The sequence below is a fragment of the Tinamus guttatus genome, unplaced genomic scaffold, assembly GCF_059628265.1.
Source record: "Tinamus guttatus ecotype Peru unplaced genomic scaffold, ASM5962826v1 Tinamus_guttatus_pri_ptg000026l, whole genome shotgun sequence".
In the NCBI taxonomy this organism is placed as follows: domain Eukaryota; kingdom Metazoa; phylum Chordata; class Aves; order Tinamiformes; family Tinamidae; genus Tinamus; species Tinamus guttatus.
Genome location: NW_028288560.1, coordinates 2,567,866 through 2,584,662, shown reverse-complemented (window position 1 = coordinate 2,584,662; position 16,797 = coordinate 2,567,866). Strand labels below are relative to the sequence as shown.

At 56.0% G+C, this 16,797-nt stretch overlaps 3 protein-coding genes across 3 annotated transcripts in view; 1 reads left to right on the top strand and 2 right to left on the bottom strand.

Moving 5' to 3' along the window:
* Window positions 1-16,797, bottom strand: part of LOC148596214 (E3 ubiquitin-protein ligase PHF7-like) — a gene marked incomplete at its 5' end in the record, with an annotated part of 499,504 nt that overhangs the window by 121,160 nt on the left and 361,547 nt on the right. The gene's annotated exons all lie outside the window — the stretch shown is intronic.
* On the top strand, window positions 1,339-8,098 carry TNNC1 (troponin C1, slow skeletal and cardiac type). The gene is made up of 6 exons (XM_088526588.1): window positions 1,339-1,417; window positions 5,375-5,405; window positions 5,725-5,871; window positions 6,467-6,581; window positions 6,863-6,999; window positions 8,026-8,098. Exons 1-6 carry the CDS (start codon window positions 1,394-1,396, stop codon window positions 8,055-8,057), a joined length of 486 nt encoding a protein of 161 aa, XP_088382714.1. The 5' UTR covers window positions 1,339-1,393; the 3' UTR covers window positions 8,058-8,098.
* On the bottom strand, window positions 14,978-15,930 carry RPL29 (ribosomal protein L29). The gene is made up of 3 exons (XM_088526581.1): window positions 15,875-15,930; window positions 15,719-15,783; window positions 14,978-15,094 (listed from the first exon to the last, which is right to left on the bottom strand). The coding sequence occupies exons 1-3, from the start codon at window positions 15,909-15,911 to the stop codon at window positions 14,981-14,983; spliced, it is 216 nt and encodes a 71-aa protein (XP_088382707.1). The 5' UTR covers window positions 15,912-15,930; the 3' UTR covers window positions 14,978-14,980.

Genomic DNA, 16,797 nt, shown 5'->3' with positions numbered 1-16,797 from the left:
CAGTGCACTGCAATGTTGATGTGGTGCTGGGCTGGGCAGTGCAGCTCGGGGCACTGCAATGTTGATGTGGTGCGGGGGTGTGCAGTGCAGCGCAGCGCAATGCACTGTTGATATAGTGCTGGGCTGTGCAGTGCAGTCTGGTGCAGTGCCGTGACATTGCAGTGCAATGCACTGTGCAATGCAGTATTGGGCTGCGTGGTGCTGTGCAGTGCAGTGTAGCACAGGGATGGTGTGCAGCACTACGCTGTGCTCCGCAGTGCTCTGCAGGGCAGCGCAGTGCTATGCTATGCAATGCTGTGTTGCAGTGCCATGCCTTGCAGTGCAAGAAGCCTGAGCTGGCCGAGTGCAGCTAGGGACCGGGGCATGCGGCGCGCACGTTGCAGGTGATGCTGCAGTCCTGGCCAGGGCAGGCCTGAGCACAGGGTGTTCAGGTTGCAGTGCAGAGGGCAAGGCCCATGGCTATCTGGGCAGTCCTGGTGGCCCCAGCAGCCCTGTGGCACTGCTGTCACGCACCCCTGCATCTGCATCCAGGGGCAGTATCCCAAGGCAGTGACTCAGTGCAGCTGTGAGCAGCTCCCAGGGCTCCCCATGGTCACTGCCCTGGGCATGGGCAGAGAACCTCCTGGGCACTGTGGATGAGTGCAGCGCAGAGCAAAGCACCAGAAAGCCCTGGTGTCAATGCCCTTAGCAGGAGATTTACTTATTTATCCATTTATTGTCACTCTAGTGAGGCCAGGAGCTTCGTTCTCCTCTGTGCTCCGGGGGACGGGGAAGCACTCCAAAAGGGACAGCAAAGCAGGGACAGGAGTGGAGAGATGCGCCAGGATGGTGTGAGTTTCCCTCAGGCCTCAGCCTGGACGATGGGACAGATGGACTGGACCGAGACCCTTCAGACACAAGAGGGAGCCTGGAATCGCCGCAGCGGGATGAAAACCCACGTCCCCTGTCGGGGCTCGAGCCGCCGGGGACAGGGCTCATGAGGGCCACTCGCCCCAGCCGAGCAGCAAGTCACAGTGCCCAAGGGAGGCCAGCGCTGGCCACGGGGACTAGCCCCACACCAACCCCCCCAGTCCTCGGTGAGGGACAACAGCATCCTCGGGGTGCCGCGTGTCCCCGGGGCGCGTGGCGCGGCGCCCTGGCCGTGGGGACGGGGACAGGAGGTGGCCGGGGCCCAGCCGCCGGCGCGGCGGCTCCGGTTTCCCTGCTGCTGCGGGGAGGCCCCGCGGGGGCCGGTGGGAGGCCGCGCCATGCCGGGTCGCGCGTCCTGCCTCCCTCCCTCCCTCCCTCCCTCCCGTGCATTCCTGCGGGGCGCGGGGCGGGCGCCCGCCCTATATGAGCGGGGCCGGGGCGGCCGCGGCGCAGAGCTGCCACCCGGCCCCCGCCAGCGCCCGCCATGGACGACATCTACAAGGCGGCGGTAAGTGGCACCTCGCGCCGCCCGGCCCGCACGGGCCGCCCGCCGCGGCCTCGCACCCCGTTCCTGGCCCCGCCACGACACCCAGAGCTGCTCTGCGCACGTGGCTAAAAGCCCGGCGAAGCCAGGAGAGTCGCCCTGGGGCTTGCCCACAAAACGAGGAATCTTGCATGCACTAAAATTCCCTGTCTCGCTTTTATTTTTTAAAGGTATTTAAAAAAGCTCTCAGCTTTTGCATCCCTGTGTGCTTCTGCTCTGCCGTGCCCGGCGTCGGCAGCGGGAATGCCGGCCGTGCTCGCCGGGCGGGCAGGGGCGCCCGCACGGCTATTTTAACGGGTGCAGCTGCCATCCCCACCGCGCGAATCCCAACTATGCGGTGTCTCGCCGAGGAACCGCGTCCCTCGTCTTGTAATTTAGACAGAGATATGCGGGGGGAATAAGGATGGGAATAGATCGTGGGTTGTGTGAATTGCTACCCTGCCCCATGCATAGCTACATATGAAATACTTTGTAGGGGGTTTCTGATGATTTTGGGGTTTTTTTTTTTAGAATATAAATACCATTGATCAGGCTTGATTTTAACTGAGGGCACAAAAAACCACATCACATAAGTGCTATTCTTATTTGAAGATTATTAGAGGGAAGAAAGATCTCGCTTGAGCTATGGCTGAATCAAACAAGAAACTGCTCACACAAGTCCCTTTCCTGTCCTCTTGGTCCAACCCAGAACCCTGTGAGCTTGAAAACTCCTAGTGATTTGGAAGTTTTCAGTGAGGAAAGAATCAGGAAAGGCTGTACAATTAGGCACTGAGTTTTCCTAACCCCCTCTATAACTGGTCTTCCCGATTAAACACATTCTCTAGGGCTCAAAAGGCAGGTCCTTTCCGTAGCGCTTGGGACCCTCATGCAAATAACTGGGGAGAAATGCTGAAGAGCTCTGCAATGTCAGCGATGAGCCAACTGGGTCTGTCCATCAGCCGAGGAATGCACTGTCCAGCGCAGAGTCCCGAAAAGAAAGATTTCCTCACTCAGAAGCTCCAGCCACTCGCCATAGCTCTGTCCCATAAATGGGATGCACATGGGCAAAGATCCACTGGCCAAGGTCACTCCTAGTCAAAGCCCGTGGGCTTCAGGGGAGTCAGACTGCGGAGGAATTTAGCCAAAAAACAGGAACGCCAGCATAAGAGCAACCAAAAACTTCCTGCCTCGGTTACCAACAACTTACCCCAAGCAAATAGTCCTTAAACAGGGAAGTGAGCTGCAAAATCCCCGATCGAGCCCAATGAGGACTGGGGCTGTCCCAGGGCAGGGGCACACGCGCAGACTCGCTGCTGCTGCGGCCGCTTGCAGCGGTGCCCGGGCACCTCAAGACCCAGGCATGGACAGCACCTTCACGGGGGCACAACAGCTCCTGCCCGGGCTCAGCGAGACCGACAGCTTTGGCGCGGGTCTGGATCTCAGGATTTGAACTATAAGACGACATTCACCTGCTAAAAAAAAATACCAAAAAAACTTTCCCCACCTTACTTCAAATGGAAACAAGAGATGAAAAACAGAGCTGATAAGAGCAAAGTAAAAACCACATCAGAATTAGCATTATCGCAGGCATCCCAGTGCTGTGAGCTCATTCCGGGAGCACACCAGGAAAAGCCCTGAAAGAAGATGCAGAGAGAGAAGACAAATAAAGCCAAAAAGAGTGTTTGTGTCCAGGGGACACATTATAAGCCACTCAAGTGCAATCCCTCTGTAGTGAAGATTTTTCTCTATAGTTATGTTGCATTTAAAATTTCCATCTGATTCAGCCCTCCATCCTTAACTGGAAACCTGTCCCAAGTGCACTACTCCAGGCAGCTTTGGAATTGAGAGTTTCATGTGCTGCTGGTTGAGGACATTTACTCATTAGCATCATAGAACTGAACGTGTTTGTGCCAAATTCACTGCAGGCAGCCACAGAATCCAATGGATTTTCCTCTTGCCTACTCATGTCTAGATAAGGCTGTCCAAGCCCAAAGCTATTCTGGGAGCATTTTTAGGCTCTGTTAAGCAGCACTAAGAACAGTGCCAGGGACAAGTGTCCAGATAAAAAGCTGCAAGGATAAATACCAAAGCCTGTCTACTCCCGGGAACAATCGGAGAGCTCATCTTTATCTCCAGCACCTCTCCCGGGGTTTATAAATAGTGGCCGCACCAGGAGGGTCGAGTTACTCCACGGCGGTGGCCGCAGACGTGCGCGGGGCGCTGCTCCGCCATGGGGCTCCCAGCTCCGCTCGCCGTGCAACGGCAGCTGCCGCCTTCCCTCGGTGGGGCCCGGCCCCGCGCACGTCGCACCCTGCAAAGCTGAGGCTGCTTCTACCCTTTCCTGGCCTGGAAGGTCTCAGCTCCGCTGTCTGCATCTTCCCGTGGGTATGGAGCTGAGCTGCACGGGACAGAGATGGATAATTTGAGAGAGGGGCCAGGAAAAGAGCCCTCTAACTGGAATAATGCCGGAGTAACTCGGCATGGGGGTAGTATCTGGGGAGAAGAAGGCAGGAAGACATCCAGCGTTGTAAGGGATGTTACTGACAGGACAGGAGGATGAGAGGCAGTGGGCACAAGGTGCAACACAAGAAGTTCAGTCAGAACAAGAGAAAAAAAACTTCACTCTAAGGGCAGCTGAGCAATGGAACAGGTTATCCAGAGAGGTTGTGGAGTCTCCTTGGAAAATATCCAGAAGGCATCTGATACATCCTTGGAAAGGTGCTCCAGGTGACCCTGCTCGAGCAGAGGGGTTGGGCTAGATGAACCCAGAGGCCCCTTCCAGCCTCAGCCCATCTGTGACCTGCAATGGTGAGGCCGGCAGGATTAGATAAGCAAGACCCGTAGGAAAGAGTGAAGCCAAGACAGAGACACACTTAAAGAGAAGCAGCAGGAGGTAGATCCCGTGGATTCCTCTCTGCTTTTCTCATTGATTATTTTCATTATTTCATGTCAACTTTTGGAACAAATCTGCCAGCCCATTCCAGCCAATGCTTCTGCTCCCTGGCCGTCTCCGTGTGCTGCTCCGGCAGGTTTTCCGGGAGAGCCGTGTCGGGCCGCACGGGACAAGGAGCACACGGACATCCAGCGCGTGCACATGGGGTTTGGCTCCAGAGAGAGCCGTGGGGCCGATGGTGCCCGTCACGGGCAGGGGTGCCAGGGTGGGCGTGTGGGGATGGCTCCAGTTCCCCACCTCATCCTCCCGGTGTGAGCCCTGGCACGGGGATTCCAGCACCCTGGAACTCCGCTTTGCCTGTCAGGGGGTTTCTTGGTGCAGTGCAATGAGAGGTGTCTCTGGGCGCAGTCCCCTGCACCCCAAGGACCCCTTTCACTCGCGCTGCGCACGTGGGCTAGAAAGCTGCCAGGGCAACTTCTAAAACAGGCCACAGTGAACCACGGCCACCTCCAATGACAGAAGTCTCGTGTGTTACAAAAGCTGTTGTCCAACAGCAGTAGAAAAGCTCTTCATGTTTTGGATAGTTCAGCAGGATTATTGAATAGAAAGCTAGAAATAGCTATAGGGGCTGGTGTCCCTCTTCAGGGACCCGGCCTTTGCCCGAGCCCCCTCAGTGTCACAACCATCCCCCTTTGAAGCCTCTCAGCAGCAGGAAATTATTCCCAAAGGAAGGGCTGCAAAGGACATATGCTTCTTCCAGCTGCTCCTCACTGTTTGTGCAAAGGTTAATAATGCTGCCTGCCTGATGCTGCCACTCCTGTAAAGTGACGCTGTCTTCAGAGGAACTGGAAATAGTTGTTACAGGGAAGGATTTTTTTAGACTGTGCCATGCTGCTGTATCAAAATCTCACTGAGCACGTTGTCCTGTGGTCCAGGCCAACTGTTGGGAGGATTAGTTCAACTTTGAAAAGACTGCTGAACAAATAATGCTTAAAAAAATAGTGGTGGTGATGAATAAAAACTAATTGGTCTCTGTATTTCCATTACAGGTTGAGCAGCTGACAGAAGAACAAAAAAATGGTAGGTGCATCTTTAACCTGACACCTCAGCCAAAAGGAAAACCCACTAGCACTCAGTCCATCCTTGCTACCAGCTGCTCCTGGCAGCCAGCAACTTGACCTCTTTTAAAAGTCATGTTTTTTTTTTTAAAAAAAGTCTTTTTAGGAGCCAACCAGCCCACAGCATAAGCCCAGCATTCCCGACCCACCTGAGTTCCATGGAACGGGTTTCTGCACGTCTGCCCGGGGCGCCCTGCTCGACAAGGCGCTGCCCCGGGCTGCCGGCGCGGTGGGAGCCCGGGGGGAGCTCACGCGCCTTCCCTGTCCCTCTCGCTCTGCAGAGTTCAAGGCTGCCTTTGACATCTTCGTGCTGGGGGCAGAGGACGGCTGCATCAGCACCAAGGAGCTGGGGAAGGTGATGAGGATGCTGGGGCAGAACCCCACCCCTGAGGAGCTGCAGGAGATGATAGACGAGGTGGATGAGGACGGTGAGAGGTTTTGCTTGCTCCGTCTCTCCCGCGGGATCCAGAGCCCTGCGGCTGCAGGTGGAGGGGGGCTCCGAACTCTGCAGTGCCAGGGCCTGGCCAGGGCCCCCGATGACCGCGCGGCACGTGCACCTCTAACCCCGCCGGGAGCACGCGTCACCCACCGCGATTAGAAACTGGAAATTAGAAAAGAGAAAAGCAGTTAGGAATCAGCAAAAGAGGAAAATATCTCAGTGTCACTCAAAATACCAATAATATACTACTAGTGTAAAAATGCAATGTGTGAATTCTTGCTTTCTGAAGATTTTATTATCAATATCTAGATTAGATACGTAGGTATCTCCATAGCAGAAATTACCATTGAATTATTACTTACAGGAGACTTTTAGTTCACTTTGGGCAAAATGAATGCAAAGATTCAGTGATGAATTCAGTCCGTGGCCTCAGCCAGTTACACCAGTGCCCTGAAAACTTCCTTTTGCTTCAGGGTCTTCCAGGTTGTTTTCTGTTTTACTCTGTCAGTAACAGAGGTTTGACCTCCCCTTTAGCTTTACCAGTGCCCACACTACAGTGTTGTGTGTGTTTATTCTGCCTGCAGGCAGCGGCACTGTAGACTTTGATGAGTTCCTAGTTATGATGGTCCGGTGTATGAAAGATGACAGCAAAGGAAGAACCGAAGAGGAACTCTCAGATCTCTTCAGGATGTTCGACAAGTAAGAGACATGAACACACCACACTACATCTAAGAGGTCATGCTGTAAACAGAAGTTGTATCTGAGCACAGAGGCACCCGTGGCAGCTCACACTTAAAGCAGAGCTTTCTTTGCCCTGTCTTAGTGTCCATGTTTTTGCACTCAGAAATACCAAGCATCCTCCCACAGTGCTAATGCTTCAGCTCTGAACACAGAGTGATGGTGGGAGAAGTGCAGCAGGCCCTGGGCTCTCCTTCTCCAGCATGTGTTCTTCATTTCTGAGCTCTTCTGTCCTTGCACAGAAATGCTGATGGCTACATTGACCTTGAAGAGCTGAAGATCATGCTACAGGCAACAGGAGAGACCATCACAGAGGATGACATAGAAGAACTGATGAAAGACGGGGATAAAAACAATGATGGCAAGATTGACTATGATGGTAGGAGTCTTTCTTGTGCGTGATTTGGTTGCAAGTCCTTGAGACTCGCAGCTTTTGGAGACAGCTCTTCAGTCTCTCTACCCTCCTGGGAGCTCATATGTGCTTGCACAGGCATGTTGGACAACACGTCCGCTTGGCACTTGCATTTGTGCAGGTGCACAAGGTTTGCCAGGCTTGCAAAACTGTGGCAAGAGCCTGGGGCTCCCCTAACTGTGCCCAGGCTGTTCAAAGTCACTGCCTTGACTCTGCGAAGCAAAGCTGATTTTCACTAGAGAGCTGCTTCCCCCTTTCTGCCTTCTTAGGCAAGCCTAAAAAGGAGCACCAGAGCCTAAACACTCTTTCTTTAAATGCGGTGACGCCAAAATGACTCCCTGAGAGCAGCCCCAGTTCCCCTTTGGGAGCCATCTGCTTTGAGAAGATAATATTAGGGCACTCACATCAAGTGATAGGAGATGCCACGGCCCAACTTCATGATCAGCAAGTTCTCAGTAGCTGTAGCCGCCTTCTCCTGGCTCACGGCCTGCCCTGTCCGCTCGAGGGAGGCCCTTTCCGAAGGGTCCTGGCCACGCTACGTGCTCGCAGAGCAGCAGAAGCAGTCAATACACCTACATGATTCTCTCAGAACGTTTTTGTTGTGCTTTTGCGCAGTTGTGAAAAGATCCAGGGCAGAGAGGCTTTTCCTAAGACACGAACAAAGGTAGTTTAAATCATCAGTGCAGAGCAGTGTATAAAGCTCAGTCATTTCAGTCAAATACTTGCTGTAGGAGATGGGTCTTCAGGAAAGGCAAATCAACATATCAACCCAGACTCAAAACCCAGGGCTTTAGTGACATTTCCACAGGGAGTCACGAGGAGCTCTCACCACAGCCAGAGAAACGGTAGCCGTGATCCTCGGCACCTCGCACATAGGTGGGAGGGAAAAGGAGAAAGGTCTGTGGAAACATGCCAAGGAGTGCTTGGCAGCTGCGCATGGTGCTTCGGTCCTCATCTAACACCCACTTGTCTCCTATGTCTTTTCCTTGGCAGAGTTCCTGGAGTTTATGAAGGGTGTTGAATAAATCTGAAATAAGATCTACAGCCTGAATCTTCTAAATCCTTCCAGTGCTGCTGTCTCAACTACTTGGTTATGACCCCTTGGCTACTAGTATGAAGACAAAGTGCTGAAAAGGGTGGCCATCAGGAAAATAAAATGCTTTAATATTGACTGCCTGCAGTGGTCATCCTTGGAGTTGTAGTAAGAGAGCTTTACTGTGGTTGTGTGTCCTTCATTAACAGTGCTGCTCCTTGAAGTAAAACCAAGCATCTGAGAGCCAAAACCTGACAGAGCAGGAGAAGGTAACGTAACTATTATAGCTTTAGGGCTGTAAAGAGCATTTTGTACATATTCTGGTTAAAACCACCAGCAAATTTGGTGCTGAGTGATCAGTGGAGTGCTACCCCACAACACATTTCCTTGCTGCCCGTAGCCAGCTGCCCACCACTGCTCCTGGTGCCCCAGCCCAGCCACAGCGGAGGGCAGCAGGACCTGTGCCGGGCTTCAGGAGTTGGCCCTTGGTGCTTGATGGGCTAACTGGAGCACCAGGAGCATTTTATCAATAAAACAAACAAAAACTCCATGCACACTAATTAACAAGCCCTTAAGCCGTTGCTGAGACTCCCAGTGTCCTCCAGTCAAGAGATACACTATCCCCCTTCCGCTATTTTCTCTTTGCTGTCCTGACCAACTTGACACTGGCGACACTATGGGCTTTATAGAAACAAAATCTCCCTTTTTTCTTTGGAAATGCTAATAAAAATCACTCCTGAGCCCAACAGGGTGCCTCCTTCCCTGCCACACACAGACCCCCCGGACGAGTCCAGCAGGAGGAGACTCGGTGACGCTGGCAGGACCCGGCGCTGTGTCCCAACGGCACCTCCTGGGCCTCCAAGGGACACAGGAAGGAAACTTCATTGTGGAATGTGAAAGCCCTCCTTTGCAGGCTGCAGAAATCACATTTATTAGGGCCACAAGGGTCCCAAGGAGAGGGTGCAAAATGCCTTGCACTTGGCTCCCGAGCACGGAGCAGGGAAGGGGCAGGAGATGCCGCGGGGAGGGACCTGGCAGCAGCAGGATCAGGCAGCCTGGTGCGAGGGCAGAGTGAACTGCTCAAGACAGATCCGCCTGAAGGACCCGTCTTTACAAGTCCCAAGGAAACACATTCCCATGGTATTAGCAGCTCTCCCTACACATAGCTCATCCATGCTGCTGCATCCCATCAAATTACAGCCCCAGCACAGCTCACGCATTGCTTTCATGTTGCTAAAATCAAACGTTTACCCAACCAAAACAAACATTGGCAGACCAAGGCACTGTATTCTTCTGGTTAAAACCCCTTCCACGCTGCTGGAGAGCCCCTCGCAGGATCACTGGGGTCTCCCAGGACACCTGTACGTGCCTTCTCTGTTGCAGGATCTTTATTTCTGACTCTTTTTCTACAAGTAGGGTTGCAATTTTTCCCTCCACCTGGTGCAAAGTAAGCAGGGCCATCCAGAACCAGCATGCAAGGAGGTCCTGGGAGGCTGCCCGAAACCCTTGGGCCCCCCACCATGGCTGAGCAGCTCTATCTGACCTGATACCACTGTAGAATGAGAACGGGTATCGAAAACATTGCAATTCGCACCAAAGTAACCTGGAGTTAAAAAACGTGAAGTGAGAGCGTGGGAGGATTATTAGATTATCTGGAAGGATTTGCCTGCTTCTTCCCTCTCCAGAAGCACCGGACTGTGTGCAGCTGATATGGTGCTTTGACGTGATGCTGGCAGTGGGGTACAGGGTCTCTCCCTGTCGCGGGTGGTGGTGACACCTCTGTGCAGCTGCCAGAGCCTTGCAGGGTCCCCAGAGCACCCGGGCTGCCTCAAGGGGGTCTGCAGAGGTGGCGCATGGCCCGGTGCACCCGTCACCTCCCCAGTGGCCTCGGGAAGGGCTTTCCCTGCTCGTGGATCCCAAGGGACGGGAGCTGGAGGCTCCAGGGCGGTGCTGAGCCCTATCCCGGCTCCCGGACGGCAGCTCCAGCGACATTCCCGCTTGTCAAGAGCAGCGCGGCTATAGAATCATAGAATCATAGAATGCTTAAGGTTGAAAGGGACCTCTAGAGGTCATTTAGTCCAGCCCCCCTGCACACGCAGGGTCACCTAGGGCACGTCCCATCCATTTCAGGCTCAGAGGAGACATCACCGACATTTGGGGCTCACAAACAGAAAAATAAATGGGAAAAAATATCGTTTACAACGCAGAGCCTGCAGTGGGCCCCACGGGTGCAGGCCGCCCTCGTGTCCGTCACCAGCAGGTCCTGAGCAGAGCTGGAGCTGGCCAGGCCCCTCTGCGCGCTGTGAGTGCCGGGGGCAGGAGGGGAAGGGCCCTGCGGGCCTTTCCAGCCCTGGGCCTCAGCCTCCTTTCTAGCAGCTCAGAGAAGGGGCAACGGCTCCCCGGTGCTCCTTGAACTGCAGGAGCCCCAGGATGAGCCGAGAGGCAGACGTGGCTTGTCCTGAATAGCGCTGCGCGTGGGGAAGCTGCTCTCATAGAGGAGGGCCCGTCGCTGGCACGTCCATGGCCTGGAGATGGATCACCCCCATGGGGCAGCACGGCTCCAGGAAGGGCAGCTTCCGAGGGGGCCGCAGAACATCCCACCTCGGGCACACAGAGCGGTCCCCGCTGCTTGGGCCGCTTTGGCATGTCCAGGCTGGCCGCAGGCTGTGATCTACCCAGGCCCCCATGTGGCATCCCCAGCTCTGCCTTGGAGGAAATAACTGCAACCCAAGGATCATCCCGGCTTCTCACTTCCCAGGCGAAGATCCATGGAAGCCAGAGCCGCCCAGCTCTCACTGCAGCCTTGCGGCCTGGCCAGCAGGGACCCACGGGCTCACGGCCACCTCAGCAGTGCTGCGGACACTCAGCTATTCCCTCTGTCCTGACCAGAGCCCCTGGGCACTGCTTTACCACAGCAAAGGCGCCATCTCCACGGCGGCAGCCTCACTGTCCCCGCGGCAGGGACGGCTGTGAACAGGGGAGAGGAGCCACCTGAGCCACCCTCTGGGCTCTTGGAGAAACATCTCCCCAGTTAACTGAACCAGGATCTCACCGAAAATGAACGTCCCTGAAAAACTACGAAAGAGGTGGCTGTGGAGACCAAGAACAAGGCCCCATAGCAGCTGAAATCTGCCCAGGGGAGAGCAAACACCCGGGGAATATTTGCACTTTTCCAATACGCTGACCAGGGTGCCACCAGGTCGTCACGCTCCATCTGGAGCTGGGGAAATCGCTGGCAGGGCTGTTTGTCCCAATGCACTGACTCTCACCTGAGAGCGAGCCCACAAACGTCGCAGGGTCGGGGCTGGAGCCTGCGTTTGGCTAAAACACGGGGACAGCTGCAGCGGGAGCTGCGTGTTGGAGTGGGGAGCAAGCTGCGTGGCGGCTCGAAAACCAGCACGGGACCAGTCCAGCTGAGGCCTCAGCGTGGAGGACGTGTTTGGAAATATGCTGAGAACCCCTGGAAAACACACAGGTTTATTTGCATTTAAAGTTTTCCCTCCGTGTGATCATACCAAAATGCCTGTTGTACCAGGAGTATCTAAGGACTGTGACACATCTTCATAACCACTGCCTGATAAAGAGGCCACCAAAACATCCGTGCCTTGTTTTAAATGGACAAAAAAAAGCCATTTACCACTCGCTGGGGTAGCCCGCAAGCCCCAGCTGAGGCAGGGAACTGGGGTGCCAGTTAAGAGCAGTGCATGGGCCCTGGGCTGAATCACAACCCTCTGGCCCTTTGCTTCAGTCCAGCCCCGAGATGCTGCTTTTTCAGCATGTTCAGAGCTTCTCGTCAGCCTTCAGTGGGCTCAGTAAAACTCTCCTGTGTGAGCTAATCGCCTGCATGAGGATCAGGGGACATTTTGTAAGTGTCACCTTAATAAAACTTGCGCAGCTCACCTACAGCCATGCATTTATCAACACCGCGCTGGCAGTGTAACGTGAGCGAGGCTATCAGATAAACAACATTTCGACAGAGCATGGCCCTGTTGTGAGGGAACACCTCCAACAGCTGTGAAATGGGGCAGAGCAGGACTCACGCTCAGTTCACATACTTTAAGACCTGCACACATGCTACCAAAAGGCAGTAAATGAAGGGGGAGAGCAGTACATATCAGCCCTACATTTCACTTCCACCACTGACACCAATCTCCCTGGTAAAAACTCTACCTGCATTTCAAAGCTCTGATTTCTCCTGAACATTTCTGTGCTCTCACCGCTCAATATAACCACTCACTTGTGCAAAATGAGCCGCTTTAGCACTGGTTTAGACACCCTTGCCCTTCTTTTCTTTACCAAAGGAAAGAAAGGAGCCCCCACCAGAAATTAATACTGAGTCTTCTTCACTGCAAAGGGGAAAATTTATGTCTAGCAAGGACAAAAATATATAACCTGATGTACAGGAGTGTCTGAGCAGAAGGAGTCTCTTAAACACATTTGTTTGCTGTGGGATAGCAAGGACTTAACATTCCTGCTTTTAAGTACTGAGATGACGGCGCTTTGCGTAACAGAGGCGGGGAGCAGACAACAGCAAACCCGACACCGGGCTGCCGTGGAAGCGCGCGAATTCCTGCCGCTTGCTACACAATGATGCCGGGATTAGGGTTACGTTCCTCTGCGCTGCATTTTGTCACGCAGACGCTATTTCGGTCAGAAAGGCGGCAAGCCCTTATTTGGGAAGCCGGCCCCGAAGGGCAGCGGGAAGGGCGCGGGATGGAGCGGCTGCTTCCAAAGGCAGCCCCAAGGGAGCTGCCCCTTGCGAGAAAGCCCACCCCACGCACGGCCGGGCGCTGCCGCCGTCGGGCCGTTGCTCACGCTGAGAAGCCGCACGCAGGGAGCGCTGCTGCGCTGCCACCAGGAGCTGTCACCTTTGGTATTTGGGAGGTAGAAGACCAGAGGTCACCAGGGACATGGGGTTTTTTCCAGCATGTTTACACACTGCATGTGCTGGAAGTAGTGGGGTTGTAAAGGCACAGGGACTGGCTGTAAGAGCCCTCAACTTCGGGGCTTAATCTAGAAAAAATCTCTTAAAAGCTGGGCTTGGTATTTGCCGGATGATGCTTTTTTAGGATGACTTTTTTTAATCAGTCAAAAGCCTAAAACATGTTTGGAAACTTAAAAAAAGAAGGAAAAAAAAAAAGACTTGGGAATCAGCTCAGCCAATAATGAATTGGAAATACTTACCTTGTTCCAAAAGGCAAAACACTGTTTTGACGATCTCTGAGCTCCGTCAGAAGCCCTTCCATGGCCGCGAGGAGCCGCAGCGGCGGCAGGTCCCGCTGCCGCAGGAGACAGCCCCGGAGCTCGGGCTGGCACCGTCCGGCGGCCACGCGCTGACACTGCAAGGCCGGAGGCAGCCGGGCACCCGCGGGGCTCCCACAGCAGCAGGGCCCGCCGCGACGCCCCGCGCTGCTAAAGGCTCTCTGGTTTGTTAATCAAATGAAAGATCTCCTAAGGTGCAGTGATCTGGGCATTATTAGGTATTTTACACAATGCAAAGACCCAAATCACACATTCTCCAGCAGCTCTCTTAACACTTCAAGAGCTCAACACACATCCCTTGGCACTAGTACCAGGCACTTTACCTCGAGCACTGCAGCTACTGCTACCTCAAGCCTCAGGAGTTAGTTCTGCCTGCACAGCCAACAGCCTTCTGCATTTTCTCCAGATTTCTACAGCTGTAGCTACTGTACCTGGACAGCAAAGCAGCAGCTGGGTAAGAAACAGCACCAGGAAGTCTGATTTTGCCATAAGAGCGCTAAGGACTATGGCAAAAATTGTGAGAGGTGAGAACTGTGGACACAGCTGGCAACACCCAGGAGAATTTCACCTGCACTGCACCTGAGAACGGCTCTACGACTGATGCGCTGCGCCCGAGGAGACGTGCGGGGAACTTCCTGCTCAATTTTAAAGCCTCTTAATAGAGGCAACTTGGCGACGGCCTCACCTGCTCGCTCCAGTCCGAGAGCGGCCATGGAGCTGAGCTGGGCGTCAGGGCTGCAGGCAGACAGCACGGAGCGGGCGGCAGCGGCTCCGCGCGGCAACCCCAGCCCCTCCAGCAGCCCGGCCAGCCTGACACGGGAGGAGCGCGCGGGCACTGCCCGCTCACTACGCACACAGCTGGGGACACAGGAGGAGCGCGCGGGCGCTGCCCGCTCACTGCGCACAGCTGGGGACACGGGAGGAGCGCGCGGGCGCTGCCCGCTCACCGCGCACAGCTGGGGACACGGGACGAGCGCGCGGGACGGCGCTGCCCGCTCACCGCGCACAGCTGGGGACACGGGAGGAGCGCGCGGGACGGCGCTGCCCGCTCACCGCGCACAGCTGGGGACACGGGAGGAGCGCGCGGGCACTGCCCGCTCACTACGCGCACAGCTGGGGACACGGGAGGAGTGCGCGGGACGGCGCTGCCCGCTCACCGCGCACAGCTGGGGACACGGGAGGAGCGCGCGGGACAGTGCTGCCCGCTCACTGCACACAGCTGGGGACACGGGAGGAGCGCGCGGGACGGCGCTGCCCGCTCACCGCGCACAGCTGGGGACACGGGAGGAGCGCGCGGGCGCTGCCCGCTCACTGCGCACAGCTGGGGACACGGGAGGAGCGCGCGGGACGGTGCTGCCCGCTCACTGCGCACAGCTGGGGACACGGGAGGAGCGCGCGGGACGGTCCTGCCTGCTCACTGCGCGCACAGCTGGGGACACGGGAGGAGCGCGCAGGCGCTGCCCGCTCACTGCGCACAGCTGGCGACAAAACGACCAACACTTTAGAAAGAGCCCGCTCAAGAAGTCCGAGAAGTCTCCTCCACGCTCGGAGGGTGATGACACTTGCTCTTGAGCTCTCTTGTGCCCCATTTTATTCATACAAAAGCACCATGACACACGCGCCGACAGACAAATGGCTTTGTCTTCATCCACATCAGTCCTTTTTTTGCAGAGCGGCGTTCTTGGCGTTGTTGGCCTGCATCTTCTTCAGCCCCTTTTTGTTGTGTTTCTTTGCAAACCTCATGTTCCTCAGAAACTTGGGATCAACCTATAGAGAGAAAAATAAGCAGAAAAGGCCTATGTAAAGAACACAGACATGATCAGTATGTTCAAACTCTTCCAGAAGACAGAAAAATTTCATATTTAAGGCATCAACAGAATATTAGCTAACCTAAGCCATCCTTTAAAACAGCTGTTTGTCAAAACTTTCAAAAATAAAATAGAAAGCAGCTAACAAGCTGAATACAGCTGTTAATGAGACAAACTGCCTTGTCACCACATCGCGGCTTCCTTTACAAGATTCACTCTGGATCTGAAATATCCCAAGCTGAGGGTGTCAGTCGAGCACAGCTACACGCGGCCCTCCAACACGGACAACTGCCACTGCCTGAGCTCTTCTCAAGAAAAAACTACCAATGTCAGAACACCGACGTTCCTACGTGTCTTATCCAGAGATACCAGTTCCCGATGGCCGCTCGGGGAGCTTCCCTCGAGCCGGGCACGCAGGGAAGCAGGATCCAGCCCGGCTCCCACGCGGCTGCTGCGCCAGAGGCAGCAGCAGAGGGAACCGGCCTGGCTGGAGCGGCACCGGGCGCCGCTTCCGCGCGGGTTGGGCCGCGGTTGGCGCCCGCAGCCCCCGGAGCGCGGCCCGGGCCCCGCCGGGATCACTCACCCCCTTGAGGGACTCGTAGCGCTGCGACCTCGGCTTCTTGATGCCGTTGCGGTGCCACTTGCGGGCTGGGAGGGGAACAGCAGAACCGCGTGAGCCGGCCCGGGCCGCCCGAGGCGGAACCCGATCCCCGCGCGAACCCCCCGCGCCGGCACTCACACTGGTTGTGCGTCGTGTGGTTCTTGGACTTGGCCATGGCACCGCCTGCGGGGAGGCAACGGCAGCGTCGGCACCGGACGGGATGGAAGCGCCGGGCCCGAGCGGGGCGGCCCAGCCCGGGCCGCGGCCTCACCGACCCCCCGGCACCCCCGTCCCGGGATCCTCCCCGTCCCCCCCGCGCCCCGTCCCGGCCCCGGAGCCGCCGCCCGGTCCCAGCGGCCCCGATGGCTCCGGATGGCGCCGCGCGACACCCACCGCCGCCGCCGCCGCCGGAAGAGAAGGCCGCGCCGCGGGGCCTGCTGGGATAACTGCTGTGGCGGCGGGGGGGGGGCCGGGACCGGAAGCGCGCCGCGGTCCGGCGCGGCAACCGGCGGCGCGGGAGGAAGGTTCCGGGCGGCGAGGGAAAGCGCGAAACGGCCCCAAAACCGAGCGCCCCCCCCACCAGGGCATCGGGCACGAGGCCCCGTCTGCTGCTCTGCGGAGGGCCCTTTGGCTCTGTGGTTAATTACGGTTTATCACTTGATGCATAAACTTGGGCCAGTGTTGCATCCCGTTCCTCGGTGTCCCCATTATATATATATATTTTTAATGGATTATCCATGGACCCGTCTCATTCATTAGGGATTTCAGCGCGGTGAGGCAGGGCCCGGCGTCCCTGCGCTCGGTGGCACCGGCTCTTGCTGTGGGTGGAGATGCCACACTGGTAAGAACTGCAATAACCGGGGCCAACCGAGATATTTAAAATGTGTGAGCGTCGGCATCGCGGCCTGGAGCTGCTCTGCCCCTGCCTGCAGCCACTGCAGGGGGGTGGACGTGCTGGGAGTCCCCACAGCGGCCGCGTGGGGATGGGATTCCTTGTATAACTCCCTGCAATAACTCGGATATTGCCATTTTTAATCTGTGATGGGACCAGGGGGTGCAGC

Bases quoted from the DNA above. Each gene is read 5' to 3' on its own strand.
- RPL29 (XM_088526581.1), bottom strand. From the start codon at position 15,911: ATGGCCAAGTCCAAGAACCACACGACGCACAACCAGT. The intron at 15,784-15,874 runs GTGAGTGCCGGC...TTCCCCTCCCAG, and splicing joins CCACACGACGCACAACCAGT to CCCGCAAGTGGCACCGCAAC. The intron at 15,095-15,718 runs GTGAGTGATCCC...TTCTCTCTATAG, and splicing joins GCTACGAGTCCCTCAAGGGG to GTTGATCCCAAGTTTCTGAG.
- TNNC1 (XM_088526588.1), top strand. From the start codon at position 1,394: ATGGACGACATCTACAAGGCGGCG. The intron at 5,872-6,466 runs GTGAGAGGTTTT...TTCTGCCTGCAG, and splicing joins AGACGAGGTGGATGAGGACG to GCAGCGGCACTGTAGACTTT. The intron at 6,582-6,862 runs GTAAGAGACATG...GTCCTTGCACAG, and splicing joins CTCTTCAGGATGTTCGACAA to AAATGCTGATGGCTACATTG.